Source organism: Polyodon spathula, chromosome 3, assembly GCF_017654505.1.
Source record: "Polyodon spathula isolate WHYD16114869_AA chromosome 3, ASM1765450v1, whole genome shotgun sequence".
NCBI lineage: Eukaryota > Metazoa > Chordata > Actinopteri > Acipenseriformes > Polyodontidae > Polyodon > Polyodon spathula.
Window position 1 is genome coordinate 94,281,932 of NC_054536.1, and position 16,791 is coordinate 94,298,722.

The 16,791-nt window shown below is 39.9% G+C and overlaps 1 protein-coding gene across 4 annotated transcripts in view; it reads right to left on the reverse strand.

Moving 5' to 3' along the window:
- The window catches only part of LOC121313692 (CMP-N-acetylneuraminate-beta-galactosamide-alpha-2,3-sialyltransferase 1-like), a 77,306-nt gene that overhangs the window by 20,756 nt on the left and 39,759 nt on the right, over positions 1–16,791 (reverse strand). For 3 of the 4 annotated variants that reach the window (XM_041246491.1, XM_041246489.1, XM_041246490.1), the window contains 3 exons: positions 16,176–16,315; positions 14,600–15,313; positions 14,203–14,396 (listed from right to left, as the gene is read on the reverse strand). In XM_041246491.1, coding sequence (XP_041102425.1) covers positions 14,203–14,396; positions 14,600–14,890 — 485 coding nt within the window. In that variant the 5' untranslated portion in view covers positions 14,891–15,313; positions 16,176–16,315. The remainder of the gene's footprint in view (positions 1–14,202; positions 14,397–14,599; positions 15,314–16,175; positions 16,316–16,791) is intronic. The other variant, XM_041246492.1, reaches the window with a different exon arrangement.

Consider the following 16,791-nt stretch of genomic DNA (forward strand, 5'->3'; position numbering starts at 1 on the left):
AAAAATACAGTAAATACAGTTAATATCACTGTACACAGGTGTTATTTCTTATTCATGGTGGCTCCCAGTAAGTTTACAGTTTCCCATCTGTCAATGGTCCTTTCTAACTGCCGCTGTTGTTTTTTCCATCACAAACACTGAATGCTATTCCACAGGATCAATACTATTACTAATAACAGTATTATTAAAACAATATAATCCCAGAAAGTGTTCCCTAAGGCCTGCCCTAACCATCCATATCGTTTTGATACAGTGGCTTTTAATTGTGCCAAATCAACTTCGACCTTAGCTTTGAGCAGCTTCTCTTCCGCTCTTTGTAGGGCTATTTTAACCAATTTGTGCATTTGAGAAAAAATGACCGAATATGAATCTAGATACATGTCATCCCACCAAGCTGTAATTTGGAACTCCTCTGCTTCTGGTTCAGGTATATATAGATCTCCAATCTGAACTGCATGTGTTGGAGTAAAACAAAATCCTGGAGAAGTCTGACAAGTTAAATCTCCATACTTAAAATTGGTATGGTTACTCAACACACACCATTGATATTTCCCAACCTGCACTGCTTTTTTCCACCCCTCTAGTGGATGTACCTCTAATTCAGTGTTTATATTTCTATTGATTCCAGTGATTGCAGGACACCGGCAAACTACATGACTATTTGTTTCATAACAGCATGCTTCATGCACCACACCACTCCAGTTCCCTCGTTGAACTTTCCATATAGCCTTTTCCCAAACTATCACTGTCTCTGTGTAGTACTCCTATTGGTCTAATCTTCAAACTCTTTATACTGGTTATTAGGATCCATGTATGGTTTTGAGAGATAGAACCCTATATGACCAGGTGGTTCCTTGCCGTTCTCCTTTGGCCACACTAAACTAGCTCCCAGGAGGTCAGTCTGATCAGGGTGGAACATTGCCAACCTCAACTTGAGTTCCTCCTGTGCATGTCTAGGTACCACTCCTAGCCTAATGTCCATTATTTCTTCCTTCATTGTTTTTAAAAGGTCAACCACAAATATTCTACAATCTATTGCTTTGGTCAAATTGCGCAAGGCTCCCTCTGTTCCATCCATTAGCTCATATATAGCTGTACCCTGGAGTCTAATCCCTTGATTTACATACATTTGTCCATTCCCCAATCTTTCCATTCCTTCTCCAACAGTACTTGCTATCCAAGTTTGCCCTCTTGACATTTGATAAATATCCCAACTGTTTGCAACAGAATTTCCTGCACCAAACCAGCCTGCTATTTCATCAAAAAGCCCCCTCTTCCTACTTTTCTCATTACCTTCATACATTCGTTCGGCTATTCACTCTTTGTAATCTTTTATTGTACTACCTATTTCCCTTTGAAGCCAATTCTGGATATTGGTATGTTGCTTGCAATGCTGTTCAAACATAACAGTTAGATTCGTGAAATTATACATCACATATGATAATACTATATTCACATTATCCAAAACAGTTTTTCGTTCTGGTCCGAGAATGATACCTTCCCGAGGTAGGGGGTGCAAAGGGGGACATACTTTGGGTTTGTCCTCCTTGCATGATGTTAATGTTATATTTTTGAGTGATTTGTATGAACAGTTATGACTATGAACTGAAATATTACTAATTTGATTTGGATATTGATACTGATATATTGTGTCAACATCCTGTATGTCTGATTTTTTAAAATACCTTTTTGGGTGTCCAGCCATTAATTGTCCATCTTCCCAACTATCTGGGTTTTCCCATTCTTGTGGAGGTTCACATATAATAGATTCATACCGTCCCTCGTGGTTCTTAGACCACAGAAACCTTTGGGCATCATTATCAGACCAGGTTTTTACTTTATATCTGCAAACCCTATCACGTGGTGCATCACCCGCTACAAAGATAACTTTAAACTCCCAGACACCTCCCTTTGAATCATCATAGTTCGTAATCGAGTAGGTGCATTTCTCTGGGTTTGTCGTGACTTTTGTTAATGTCCATTTCTCATTATTATACTGGCATAATGAAATATCTCCAAATCTGTCCCCTGGACATTGTAGTATTATGTCCCCTCCTTTTTGGACATATCTGGGCTCTGGCACTTGATTATTACCAGATATTTTCCATACTTTGTCAAGACCAAACATTTTACCGTCCTTTTTCCATGCCTGGAGCCCCAGGCTATCTTGAAATTGTAACTGCACATACTGTCCTTTCTTTATACACTGTGTCTCTGTTACCAATGTCGTTGGTGGGTCCCATCGTGCTTCAGCGAGCAGAGTGAATATGCCAATCAAGGTTATTAGTTGGTATTTCATAATTCACCTCGGACGTAAATGCGGTTCCACGATCACTTTCCAGTCTCTTAGGGAAGCCCCATCTAGTGAAGACCTGTTCCCATAGAATCCTGGTTGTCGTAAGAGCATCGCATCGATGTGCAGGAAATGCCTCCACCCAGCGTGTAAACATGTCAACTACCACTAGGATATATCTATATCCTCCTTTGGCTGTAGGTAATGGTCCTGTGTGATCAATTTGAATAGATTCCCAGGGCCCATCATTCCAATGTGAGGTACCCATTGGGACCTTGCGGCGTGCGGGAGCTGGATTCATATGTGCGCATATTAAGCACAGCGTAAGGTGATGATCTATATCTGCTTTCATGTCTGGCCACCAGTAGCATCCCTGTAAGAGGTCTAACACTTTTTGTGATGCTGCATGACCACTCACTTGATGCATGTAGATGACTAGATCCTTGCGTAAACAATGAGGTGTCACCCAGGCAAGCTGGGGTGTGGTATGATACAATGTTCCTTCGAATACCAACAATGTGTCCTTGTATTTATGGTAAGGCTGCAGAAGTGTCTGCTGTGCGGTAATGGCGTCCATGACCTCAACCAGTTTAGAATCGAGTGCCTGTGCCTTTTTCAAACATGGTAGGTGTGGCCGTGGTGACAGGTGATACATGAACAGGATCAGTTGAGGAATCCCATGGGATCCCATCAATGGCTGCCTTCTTGGCTAGCATGTCTACAGTATTATTTGCATCTCCCTGTACCGTTCTGCCTTCTGGTTGATGTGATTTGACTTTACAAATGGCTAGTGTGCCTGGTGTACGCTCATAGGCCAGATCCCAGATCTGCAGGAGCTGTGCGTAATGTGTTAGTGGTTTACCGTCGGCTGTACAAAAACCCCGTTTCTGACACACCGGCAAGTACTCTGTAAGGGAATTGCAAACAAATCCGCTATCTGAATAGATAGTAAGCCTTCCTGTGAACTCCCTTAGTGCTGCTAGTACAGCTATCACTTCTGCTTTTTGTGCAGAGTCTGTGGGTTTACACTTTATCAGTACCTCCTTTCCAATAGCTGGAGCCCAACATGCTGCACCTGTGTGATACAGGCCATTGTCGTAAAAGCGAGAGCCATCGACATATACAGACAAAGAGTCAGCAAGCGGGACTGTCGCAAAAGGACCAGCCTTTGCCTCCAACTGTCGTGTCGTACATTCATGAGCCTCCCCTTCATAGGTGAGCATGTTAGCAAGTGTGTAGGATGCAGAGTGTTTAACTGTGATGTTTTTAGATGCAAGTTCAGTAACCCATCTGCCCCATCGTTGGGCTGACACTCCCTTCACCTGCCCTCTAATGAGCAGAGCGACTGGGGTGTGTGGTGTATGTACTATTATTTTCCCAAACTGACAAATGTATTCAGTGTGCGTCACAATCCAATGTACTGCCAAAATTTGTTTTGTACATTGATCATACGATCTTTCTACCGGTGTAAGCATACGTGAGAAGTACCCCACAGGTATACACTTACCATGCACTTCCTGCATGAGTACTGCTGACAAACTAGTGTCTGATGCGGCTGCCTCAATGATGAAGGGAAGTGTGGTGTCTGGACTACGCAGAGCTGGTGCCTGTGTTAGTGACGTCTTGAGTGTCATGAAAGCGTTCTGTGATGCACTGTTCCAGGTAAGTGTGTCTTCCTTACCTGGGTTTCCCTTTAGATGTTCATATAGGGGTGCAGCTTTCTCACTGTAACCCTCTATAAAGTCCCTACAGAAGCCTATTATACCTAAAAGTGATCGTAAGGCTGTAACTGTGTGTGGGCGGGGCAGATTTTGAATCAACTTAATCTTTTCTGGGTCAGGTATACGTCCTCCAGCTTCCACCTGTACTCCTAAGAAACAAACAGATGATTTCATTAATGCTGCCTTTTTTGGGTTCAGCTTCATGCCGGCCTCCTCCAACAAAGTGAGAACCTCATCAAGGAGCCTGTAATGCTCCTCCCTGGTATCCGTTTGTAGAAGTATGTCATCCACATACTGGATGATGTTATCTGTTTGAGAACAACTTTGCAAAATGTTAGCCATCTCTGATGAAACAGCGTAGGACTATTATTATACCCTTGCGGTAACACAGCCCAAGTAAATTGCCTGTCCTTAAAGGTAAAAGCAAACTTGTACTGACTATCTGGGTGTACTCTAATTCCCCAAAATCCATTCGAGACATCCAGTGTAGAGTACACTGTTGCTGTTCCTTTCAATTGTGACATCATGTCTGGTGTGGTGGATACCAATGCTGTAGCACTGGGGGTGTTTTTGTTAAGCTGCCTGTAATCAATAGTTAGACGCCATGAACCATCTGGTTTCTTTACAGGCCATACAGGTGAGTTTACAGTAGAGACACACTCACGTATTACTTTCTGTCTTAACAATGAGTCAATTGTCTGACTAACTGCAGCTTCTGCTTCCTTTGGATAGGGATATTGTTTCTGTGGAGCGGGATCAATGCTATTCACAGCTACTACCATACCTTTAACATTACCACAATCATGCTTGTGCTGTGCCCACACTTTACTGTGATGCAACAGAATCTCAGCCAGCCGGCTGTCACTAGGATGTAGTAACTTCACAACATCATAATCTTCTGTACCCTTCACAGTAAACACTGAATGCCTATCTGAAATCATGATTGGCATCTTGATGCCCTGGGGATCTCTTGCCCCTTGCCAAATCAAATGATTAGAAAGATCAATAATCAATCGAGCGCGGGCAATCCCGTCAGCACCCAAAATACAACCTTCATGTGTACTGACCATACATAATGGTAAATCAAATTTAATAGTACCCAATTGCAATGTAATTGGAGTGGATATTCTGGCTTTGGTTACACCTCCTCCTACTCCTACAAGTTGAATAGACCTCCCACTGGGTGGTAGGTCTGTATGGTAAGTGAGAGAGCAAGCAGCCCCTGTGTCTATCAGAAATGTGTCTTGACGGCCTCCAGCCAAAACTTTCACACATGGGCGGCCCTCCTTGTCAGCAGTAATATCACTCACTGCTGCAATAGAGGCCTGACCCCTTCATAGGGCAGATGAAGGTGGGGGTTCCTGTGGGATGTGGGAAGGGTTATGTTGGCCATTGTTTCCTATCTGATTTGAGAAGGTCTGTAACAATTGTCTCAGTTCCTCATAAAAGAGTGTAGGTGCAGTAGGTAATCTCGAGCTATTTACAGCCCGCTGCTTTTGTTGTGGACCCTGCCCCTCAGCACCTCCCCCCCTCTAGCCCAGCATTGATTAATTGTATGTCCAGCGTGTTTGCAGTTTGCGCACATTTTAGACATTTTACATTCCTTTGACACATGGCCCTGCTTACCACAATTAAAACATCCTGACTTAACACCACCCTCGTTGGCAACAATCATAGCAATTTTCTTTTTCTCTATTGGTGCTTTATCTGTTTCAGACTCATTCCAGTCTCTTAAACAATCATGTATGTCTTGCCCTGTACCTTGCGGAACAGGGTCTACTGACAGTGCCCTGCTGTACTGTATCAGTAGATGCTTGCATGTAGGAGAGACTAAGTCTTTATATTTGTTGATTACCAACTGCCAAAACGTGACGTTATCATCTGTAATCGCAACTCTTGCTGTAGCTCTCTCTCTGTGGGTATTATACGTCTGCACAAAACTTCGAATGAAGTCAGTAGGATGTTGTCCCTTTTTGGGAACAGTGTCAAGAACCTTACTGAGATCTGGTGCATGTCGATAATTAGCAGCCACACACATTAATCTAACTCTCTCATCATGTCCTGGATATTGTGGGTTAGCATCTGGTGGTGTAAATTCAGTTGGTGCAATCACTTCAACTGGTAATACTGAACTCAGGATTCTGCAACAATCCCTGTCAGTGAGATTAAACGTGCGTTGTATACCACGCAGCTTTTCACACAAAGGTGTAGGATCTGTATTACCATCCCATTTGGGCAACTGTTCTTTCATCAAAGCCAATTTTGACAATGTCAAATCCCTATTGACCTGTTCATCAGCATAATCATATGTAGTTATTCCAGTTTGCTGGTCCAAAGTACCAGTTGTGCGTATCCTACGAGTCATTACAGAAGCTGTTTTGACATACTTGCCTGCAAAATTTACTCTCCCTTTCGGTTCTGTTCTTTCAGTATTGCGCCTCTTTGATTTAACATTTTCTGCAATACTGGACATATAGTCCCCTCTAGTGCCTTCCTTTTGTTTCTGAACCTCCTCAGGTGCTAGAGCAAAATCCTCTAACTCATCTAAGTCCTCCACCTCTTCATCCTCTTCATTCTCCTGTCTAGGATCCCAGTCCTCAAGACCATCGCTATCCTCACTATCTGTTTCTTGCTCCTTATCAACCAATCCCAATGCTGCAATTCTGCGCTGCAAAACCTTATTATTCTGTCGTTGTTCACATGCTTTTTTACGTACCTCCCTCAACTTTTGTACAATATGTCTGTCTTTGTTTTCTCCAGACACATTCCATAATTCCTTATATGCAATCCGTGCATTTTTCAAACTTGATTCCAAATTACTTGTCTTTCTCTGACAATCTATCAATCGTTGTTTTTGGGTTGTGTTTTCCTTACGCATCTCTAATTGTTGTGTGGCAGCCAATTGCCTTTCAACCATGGAAGCACTTGTAACTGATTCTAATTGCTTAATTTCCTCATGCAAACCTTCATTTTCAACAGATAATTTCTTACAATTTTCCCTTGTAAAATCATATCTTGTTTTCAATTCTTCAATAGTTTGCCTCATTGCTCTTATGCAATTAGCCTGTTTCACTTTCTTACACTTTTCTTTTCCATTCCGAGACACACATTCCTGCCCTATAGTATTGACAGGGTCATTACTGTCTTTTGTATAGGGTTGTCCCTCCTTGTCATGTTTAAAAACATTTTTGAACATATTTGGAGTTGATCAGACTCTCAACAAAACACAACACTAACAAAAAATAAAAACACCACTTTTTAGTTTTGTCTTGTTGTTACCAATGTTCCGTGTTTAAAGCTATGCTTAAGGAAGCATAACATTTTAATTTGGTTTATTGCACATTTAATTTACACTTTTGTATGTGCTATTGAGCTTAACTGGAACTTATTGTCTGATTGTTCCTTATTTGTACCACCTAGTGTGGACAGTTAAATAAGAGACTTATCCTATTGCCCCCTTATCGTGACACATAAACCAAACAGTACAAACAAAGACAAAACAAGTGTAACAAATCTTCTCAAAAACAAACATAAAACATAAATCCGAGTATGTCCGTACCTGTTGAGCAATACAAGTCCGTGTAACTAGTCCAATAAACTCTACTGGCACGTCATAACACTACACGATTTACTCATGACTTTTTTTAGGATTCCAGAGGTCCTCTTTCATACCTAAAGTCCTAATAGTCAATACACTTTTAATTAAGCAGTCTTAACTAATTGTGTCCTCAATGTACATGAATTATCAAGTAGTCAAAAGTCCTCTTTCATACTTTACCCTTGATTCTCACTACATTCTAAAAACTGCATATAAAACAAAAAAACCAGTAACTACTCACCAATGTACGTGGTTATATGTTCGAGCTGAAGTCCTGATTCAAAGATTCTCCACACCGTCTGAGCTGAAAGTAGAAACAGTTTCCTTCTGTTTGCTTTGTCCTGGTCCTCTTCATGGGATACAGGCTTGCAAAAAAGGTTTCTCCGTAATCAAGTATCAACCCCCCGGTATTTGGAAAAAAAAAAGTTTCAGGAAACAGTCCGCAGGTGGCTCGCCAATGAAGTAACTTAAAAAAAATGATGGTGATTAAGTAGATTCAAGAAAATGCACAGAGTCATTTTCTTCAATCAGTTGCCAGGTTTATTGAAATATGCAGGAAGTCTGGTCCCAGGTACAGGACAAACACAATACTCAACATTACAATGTTTGCATGACATTAAATACCCTTCTGTATAGATGGTCCACCTCCCCTTTCTCTGACACTTAACCAGTGGTCAAGGTAATTTAATTTATTGTGTGAGTGTTAATGTGTGTGTGTCTGTGTGTGCAGTTTAGTGTGACAACCTCTGAACTCAGTGCATTCTTCACACTCCTGGAGACAAAAGGTCCATAAATCTGCCTTTTGTTATCTCCTTGCGACCCCCTTTGATGCCAGTGGGATTATCTCTTTCGATCTCTCTGAAGTCTTTAGAGCCTGTTCCCTTCTAGTCCACAGCATTGTTATCTTTTTAGCTTGCAGTCAATGTTGGGCAAGAGCTTGTAGACGCAATGTCTCTATCAATTGTAAGCAGTACGTGCAATTTGCAAACAGTCTGCTATCTGCAATATTAGTCTCTTTTCAGAAAAAAACAACAGTATAGCTCTGCCAGTCCACATGCGTAGCAAACTGCTAATCAATTCTCAATCCATGTTTTCCAACACTGAGCATCAAAAGAAACTCATTACTTATATACTGAATATCAAAAGAAATGTATCACTTATACACTGAGCATCAAAAGAAAATTTACACTTATATACTGAGCATCAAAAGAAACTCATCACTTATATACTGAGCATCAAAAGAAACTCGTCACTTATATACTGAGCATCAAAAGGAACTTCACACTTATATACTGAGCATCAAAAGAAACTCATTACTTATATATTGAGCATCAAAAGAAATGTATCACTTATACACTGAGCATCAAAAGAAAATGTATCACTTATATACTGAGCATCAAAAGAAACTCATCACTTATATACTGAGCATCAAAAGAAACTCATCACTTATATACTGAGCATCAAAAGAAACTCATCACTTATATACTGAGCATCAAAAGAAATGTATCACTTATTGTGACGGAAAGATGAGTTCTGGTGATGAATCTTCCTCCCGACCTGTGAGGGCGCTAAAGAACGAGAGGAGAAGTATCTGGAAGGGCTGGCCTGACAGTTCGTTTCCGGGTCAGCCTGGAGGGAAGCGCGACTCTGTTGTAAGACCGTATTGATTTGAAAGGTAAACGAGAAGCAGCTGTAAGTAATAAGGCAGGTGCAACCGTTTACCTAGATATCATGCAGGATTACACATAGGGGCCAGGGTAACGCTGATCTTCTCCTTCGTTTGGGTTAAACGAGTGGAGAGAGAGAAGGACTGAGAGAGGAGCTCTCAGAGTGGATTGTGTTCGTGTTTTGTATTGTTGTGTCTGTCCGTGTAACTGTCTGTTTTTGTATTCAGCACTAGACAGTTAACGCACATCTCCGGAGCTGTCGAAAGGAGAGCACTATCCGGAGCACCACTGCACTGAGCACCTGCACGTTTTCGATCACCCAGGACTGGTGACCGTACCGTTGTTTTTGTTCAGGACTGTGCCCTTGGTTTCATTATCCCCGTGCTTTACACATTGTTGTGTATTGCCAGGGATTTATTATTTTTGACGGTCGCCAGACCTGGAAAACAGCAATAAAGCACTTATTCACTGAATCACTGTTGTCTGTTCATCACTCCTGCACCGCATCACCGCGACATCTGTTCCCCTTACCAACCACTTTACCACACTTATATACTGAGCATAAAAAGAAACTCATCACTTATATACTGAGCATCAAAAGAAATGTATCACTTATATACTGAGCATCAAAAGAAACTCATCACTTATATACTGAGCATCAAAAGAAACTAATCACTTATACACTGAGCATCAAAAGAAATGTATCACTTATACACTGAGCATCAAAGGAAAATTTACACTTATATACTGAGCATTAAAGAAACTCATCACTTATATACTGAGCATCAAAAGAAATGTATCACTTATATACTGAGCATAAAAAGAAACTCATCACTTATATACTGAGCATCAAAAGAAATGTATCACTTATTTACTGAGCATCAAAAGGAACTTCACACTTATATACTGAGCATCAAAAGAAACTCATCACTTATACACTGAGCATCAAAAGAAATGTATCACACATATACTGAGCATCAAAAGAAAATTTACACTTATATACTGAGCATCAAAAGAAACTCATCACTTATATACTGAGCATCAAAAGAAACTCATCACTTATATACTGAGCATTAAAAGAAGCTCATTACTTATATACTGAGCATCAAAAGAAACTAATCACTTATATATTGAGCATCAAAAGAAATGTATCACTTATATACTGAGCATCAAGAGAAACTCATCACTTATATACTGAGCATAAAAAGAAACTCATCACTTATATACTGAGCATCAAAAGAAATGTATCACTTATATACTGAGCATCAAAAGAAACTCATCACTTATATATTGAGCATCAAAAGAAACTAATCACTTATATTTGGATAAAATTACCTAGATGTGATTGAAAAATGACAAACTCTGTTTTAGAGCAGGTGCAGTGACTTTATTGTGCTGATTAACAATTGACATCATGAAGATGCTGCAAAATAATCTGTTGATCTTGGGCAGGTGTTCTGACTCTTGGTCTCCCAGTTCGTTGCTTGTCATCGATAGAGTGTGTCTGGTTATACCGTCTCACCAGGTTTGAAATTACTGGCTGTGAGCACCCATGACGGCGAGCCACAGTACGCTGCCCTAGTCCAGCCTCCAACATGCCGATTGCACGAAGGCACTGCTCTCTTGACAAATGTGGCATATTTTTTCTGTGATTTTCTTTATTGCTTTTATTCAAGCTTGGAATTCAACAGCTGAAATCACTCCATATCCAGTGTCCAATCAACTTTCTCACTAATTAGGCGATTAAGTGCACATGCTTCAGCCGTAGTCACTCAAGCGTGTCATGATCAAGGATGAATGATCGAGTGATTAAAAAGAAACCAAAAACATTTCGTCAATGTCCATCATTTATATACCTTTTTTTTCCCCAAAATAACACCTGGTATGAGTACACAAATGCAGAAAATGTAGGGCCCTATGAAATCTGCTTTGAGGAGAACATGGACAGAACTGCAAAATTCAGAGGAAAAAAAAAAACGAATTAGGCACCCGAGGACATTATCACAAACAAAATATATATGTACATATTCAAAAATTTACATTGAAATAGAACGGTGTTTGTATGACAAAAGGCTTCAAGAAACACACGTCATAGGAACACATGAAAAAATAATTTTTGCACCTCTCAGGCACCATACATGACCTTGATTTTAACTGTAAAAAAGCACAGCCTCTCGTGCCACTTCACTTGCTAGCTGCCGTTATCACTTGGGGGAAAACGACTGCCTAGAAGTTATTCTGAGCAGATAGCACTGTCATGACTATTGTAGAGTGTAGTGTTTTCTCCAAACTTCTCACAGAGATATTACTAAGTGCCTTTTTATTAAATTAGAATAAATCTAAATATTTAGGCTTTTATTTACATTGTTTGTCATTAATTATTAATTAAAACATTACATCTATTTTTTAAATGTTATAGTTCAGCTTGTGTTGAAAAGGAAAATTACTAAAAAAGCCTACATTTTGATTTTTTTAAATTTACAATGTTCCTAGTTTGTTTCTATTACATTGTTCCAATTTGTACCCATTTTTTCTGAAAGCACTTTGATTAAAAAACGTTTAGAAAGGTTTTTTTGTCGTATTTTTTTCATGCATTTCTAGCTTCATCGTTGCTGCTAATGTATCAATTTTTTTAAACAGAAAAATCCGAAAATCAGGAAAAAATAAATCAGAAAATTCAAAATAATAAAACAGATTTCATAGGGCCCTAGTAATAGATTCATCAGGGTGATGGCAGTAGCACAGTATCAATTCAATTATTTTACCTATAGTTTGGATAAGTAGTGTATATATAACAGAGGACGTGTACTGTATTATCCAAAGCAATGCTGTGCATGACAGCAATTCAGAGAACTATATTACAGGTATAACATCAGTAAATGAGCTCCTACTTTTCAAATGGTATAAACGTGTAAAGGTACAATCATGAACAGGAGGTTTTGCAGGCATTGTGCATGACTAGATCACCATAACCTTGGAAATCATACTGTAGCAGTGCTTTCTCATGCATCCTGTGTAAAGATTTTAATACATCAAAGAAATGAAAGTTCACCGTGAACCAAATGGGATTGGCTTCAATTTATTGACCGACACGCTGCGCTGAATGCGATTTGTAATTTTCATACAGTACGCAAACACCCATCCCCAAAAGCCCTGTTGCATGATTAAACCAGTCAGTGTCTTCGCAGTCATCGCCAGGAACCCTTATTTAAACACATCCATTAGTTACTGATTTATTAAGGAAGTGCTGATCGTCGCATACTAATTCAAAAAGGTCACTGTGAACGCTGATTAGCCAGCTTCACCCATAGCTCAGCAACAATATACATAGCAGGTTCAATTTGATCTATATGACCTAACCCAATTTAAAGAACCTGTGGATTTTAATTAGGATATTATATTGTATGTTATTAGACTTTTCACGGCTGGGTGGTTTTCAACCCATTACTAAAATGCTACAAATAAAGGACCCTTGCAGGGTATTTATTTTATGAATATGAGAGGCAAGAAAAAAATGCTTATGTGCTCGCCACAAGGAAGTTCTGCTTTGGGGTCACTGCAAGAAACATGACTTATTACAGGCAATCTGCTGGTCAAGCTTCTGTGTGTAAGGATAACACAGAACACGTCTCATTATCAGGACACGCGGAAATTTTGAGCTTGTTAGTCTGGTGTTGTCTGGACTATCGATGCAACAAATGTAACATTTTCATAGCGTGAGCCACTGCCTGTGCATCACTACATCAGTCTCCCACCCAAAGCTGGATTCACATAAATAAATAACTACATGCGATAGCTACAATATACTGACTATTTAATTAAGATAACTATGCAAATCTGCTGCTGCAAATAATTTGAGTCATTGTACAGTGTTTTAAGATTGTGATCAAATGTTTGCATCCAGTTATTACTTACATCTAAATTTGGAGATTGTGAGGATGAATACAGATACCAACACTTGTAGCCTCAGAGGGAGTTGTTGGTGTAACAGTGTGGGGCTGGAAGTTTGTATTGGATATTATAGTTCATAAAAGCAACAATAATTTTTGGGGAATAACAGTTGTATTTTTGATAACAAGAAAATAACAACATATGTCAGAAGCAAACAAATCATCCCTGCCAAAGGCATAATGAATACAGGGGTCAGTATCATGACAAAGCAGGCCCCCATTACCTAGATCAAGAAAGGTTTAATCAAAAACCAGGGAAAAAAGTCTGGATCATAAAAACTTGGTTGGCAATTCAGATGGCAAGTCACAGTATTACATTTGGGCAAGTAGAGTTGGGAACATTGCATGACTTCATATTGTTGTTTGTTTGACCACACGTTATCTAGTTGCATGCATGACTTCCTGTGACCAAGATGACTGTAGGACCAAGGAAGTAATAGAGACGACTGATGAAATGATATGAAGGCGCTTGCTTGCGCCGGTTTATTTCAAATAAAAAGGTTGTACAAAACAGAAAACACAGACTGAACAAACAAAACGGCGCGTTGGCCAAAGTAAATCGACAGACAAAGTGGACGAACAGAAAACAAGTATAGCAATTGTTATTTAAATGTCTCCTTCTCTCTCTCCCGTTCTCCACTCAAGAAAACGCAACCCCAAGTGAGTGCTTTGTGCATCTATATACACAATTGTGCTGGAATTCAATTACCAATTAATTATTCACTTGAATCCCAGCACGTGCACTAATCTGTGTACTCCCGTGCTCACATATCAATACCCACTTAAATATGCACATGGCGTGAGCTGTGCCATCCTCGTGTGTAAATACAAATTACACTTTATAACACTTGTGCTCATAACCCATATTTATATCCCATGTATTTTATACATAAACACCAACATTAACACACTACATACAACAAAAAACACTAATAAACACAAAGGGGTAGGGCACTCCGCCACACTTCCTTACCTGAACACAAAGTCATTGAGGTCAATCTGGGAGCCGTAACTGGATCCCTTCAGGTTCCCAGAGTTCCCGACGACAGCACACTTCCTGCAGCGAGGGGCCCCCCAGTCCAGGTACATTTCTTTGCTGGGGATGATCTTAAACAGCTCCTTCATTACCACAGTGAAGTTGGCAGGATCCTGCTCCTGCTGAAGCATCTAGACAGATTACAAGCAATGCATTTCCAAACAAGCACAAGTTATCCTTGAGGCTCTAAAGCCTTTTAAAAATTATTTTCCCCCTGACCTGCAAAATCACTTTCTCAGCATAATCACTTATTAGAGATCAGCTGCTTACTAAAACCAGAGGTTGGTTTGTCAATTAGTTAAACTGAATTCAGGGGTAATTAAACATACAGTACCTGCCACCATATGTAGGTGTCTTCAGACAGCACAGTGTTTTCAGACATCAGGGGCCTGATGGAGTGATTGAAACGCTCATCAAACCAGGGAGAAGTATGAGCCTCGGAGACACAGTGCTCACAGGCACAGGGCTTGTTGGACAGGGCTCTGTCTGACCAGCCATGAAGTATATTCAGATAGTACATGGAGGAAGACTCGTGGTAGGAGTACCTCAACACAACAGTGGTCAGGGTGAGAACGATGCACAACAGGGTCAGGACTTTCTGTTTCCTCTGCATCATCCTGAGCATTTTCTTTTATGTTAAGCTTCCAAAATAGTTGTCCCAAGTGTTAAAAATAGGAGGTTCTACCTACAAGTTATTTTAAGGTTCTGAGCAGTATGTCAACGTCAGGATGACAAGAAAGCTACCTAGCAGTACTGATGTAGCACAGCTGAAGGGGCCAATGAGAGACAAAGACATCACTAAAAAGTCATAAGTAATACCTCTTGCAGGAGGAATGTGGCTGAGGGAAGATCAAGAAAACATCAATCCACAATGGTCAGCATTCAGGTGATATATAGTTTGAACGTCTAAACACCAAATATATAGCAAAGTGTAAGACCAACTGTAAAAACGTAATCCAGTTGCAGTTATGTGTCAGCTTGATCAAGGAGACATGCCAAGGGCTCCAGTTCATTACTGGGTTGCAGGACCATGACCTCTGCCCATTACCTGAATACAAGGAACACAAGACAGTCAGGACAATGTACAATATAAAATTATTCTGCATTGGCACTTCACTGTATCCCTACATCTGACTGTAAATACAGTATGACTGTACACCCGTACATGTTCAGTTAAATTGTAAGTAGCGGGGATCCGAGAAATACAGCATTATACATGCCCATGTGAAGCTACAACTGTTTAAATACAGCTCTATACATGCCATTGTGCTGCTACAACTGTTTAAATAATGTACTGGTAACTTCTCTTTTCATTGTTAACATCCTGACAACTTTTTACACTTAGAAATTTAAAGTCTGTTTCAAAGATTTTCAAAATGGTTGCTTGAGCACTGGGGTTTGAGATCTGTCCTCTAAATCACTGCAAGAAGAGCCATTAAAAAAAAAAAAAAACACAACATCAAATACTCTGGCTTTTCTGCTCCGTACTACATCATGGATCATTACTGCTGTGTTGCCTGTTTCATAATGTGAGCAATAATCCTTACACCGTCAGTGCACTAGAGCGTCCATTTTGAAAAGAGCTTTGAAACAGATTTTAAAAGTAAAAAAAAACTTGTAAAAAGTTGTCAAGATGTAGAAAATCGAGAGTTTATCACGTTATAGCCAAATGCAATCCGAAACGAGGCTAGGGATGTCTGGTAGAAGTTTAGCGATGACGAATAATGTGCGGTGAACATCAGGGAACAACATGTACTGTATTGCACCACAATCACTAATTCACGCACTAACCGGACTTGCGTATGCGTTTTGTGTTTAATATGGGGCTAGAAGAACAGGACTATTATTTCGGAACCAGCTTTGGGGATTATAATTGTACAGTAAGTAATAGACACCACCGTATTACTTACCTCCATTATTATTTACTGTTTGTTTTGCCGTCACCCTTTGCACCTGGATTACAATTGTCTGTCTGTTCTTTAATCACCTGCACCTGCATACTTTCAACCCCTTTGCCACAGTCCTTCTTAAAAATGTACTTGCTGCTTCCCTGTCGCACAAAACACACACAAAAAAGTAGAAGATAATTGTAGGATTTTGGTTTGATTAACAGTGAACACAATCAATTAATTATAGATTAACAGGGGCGGATCTAGCCTTGTAGCTTGACTGGTTCTTTAAATTCTTCAAGATACGGAAAGGCTGCCTTTGACCTGACCTCACCTCAACACATTTATAACATACTTTAACAATATGTTCCTTTCAGTGCAGTTTGGAACACATTTGCTAGTAAATTTAAGTAACATACTAAGATTACAACTATAATATTCAAATACAAAAATAGCTTCTGCCTGTTTTTTTTACTCTTTCTCTATGAGCGGACTCCAACTTCTGATGTACAGGTGATTTAGTTTGTCGCATCACAGATACGAAATCACTGCCAACTATTGCTTTGTGGAATTCTGATCTTTCTTGATGTTCGTTCAGTTTTGTAACTGCTGAACCCCAGATTTTTAAAGGACTTGT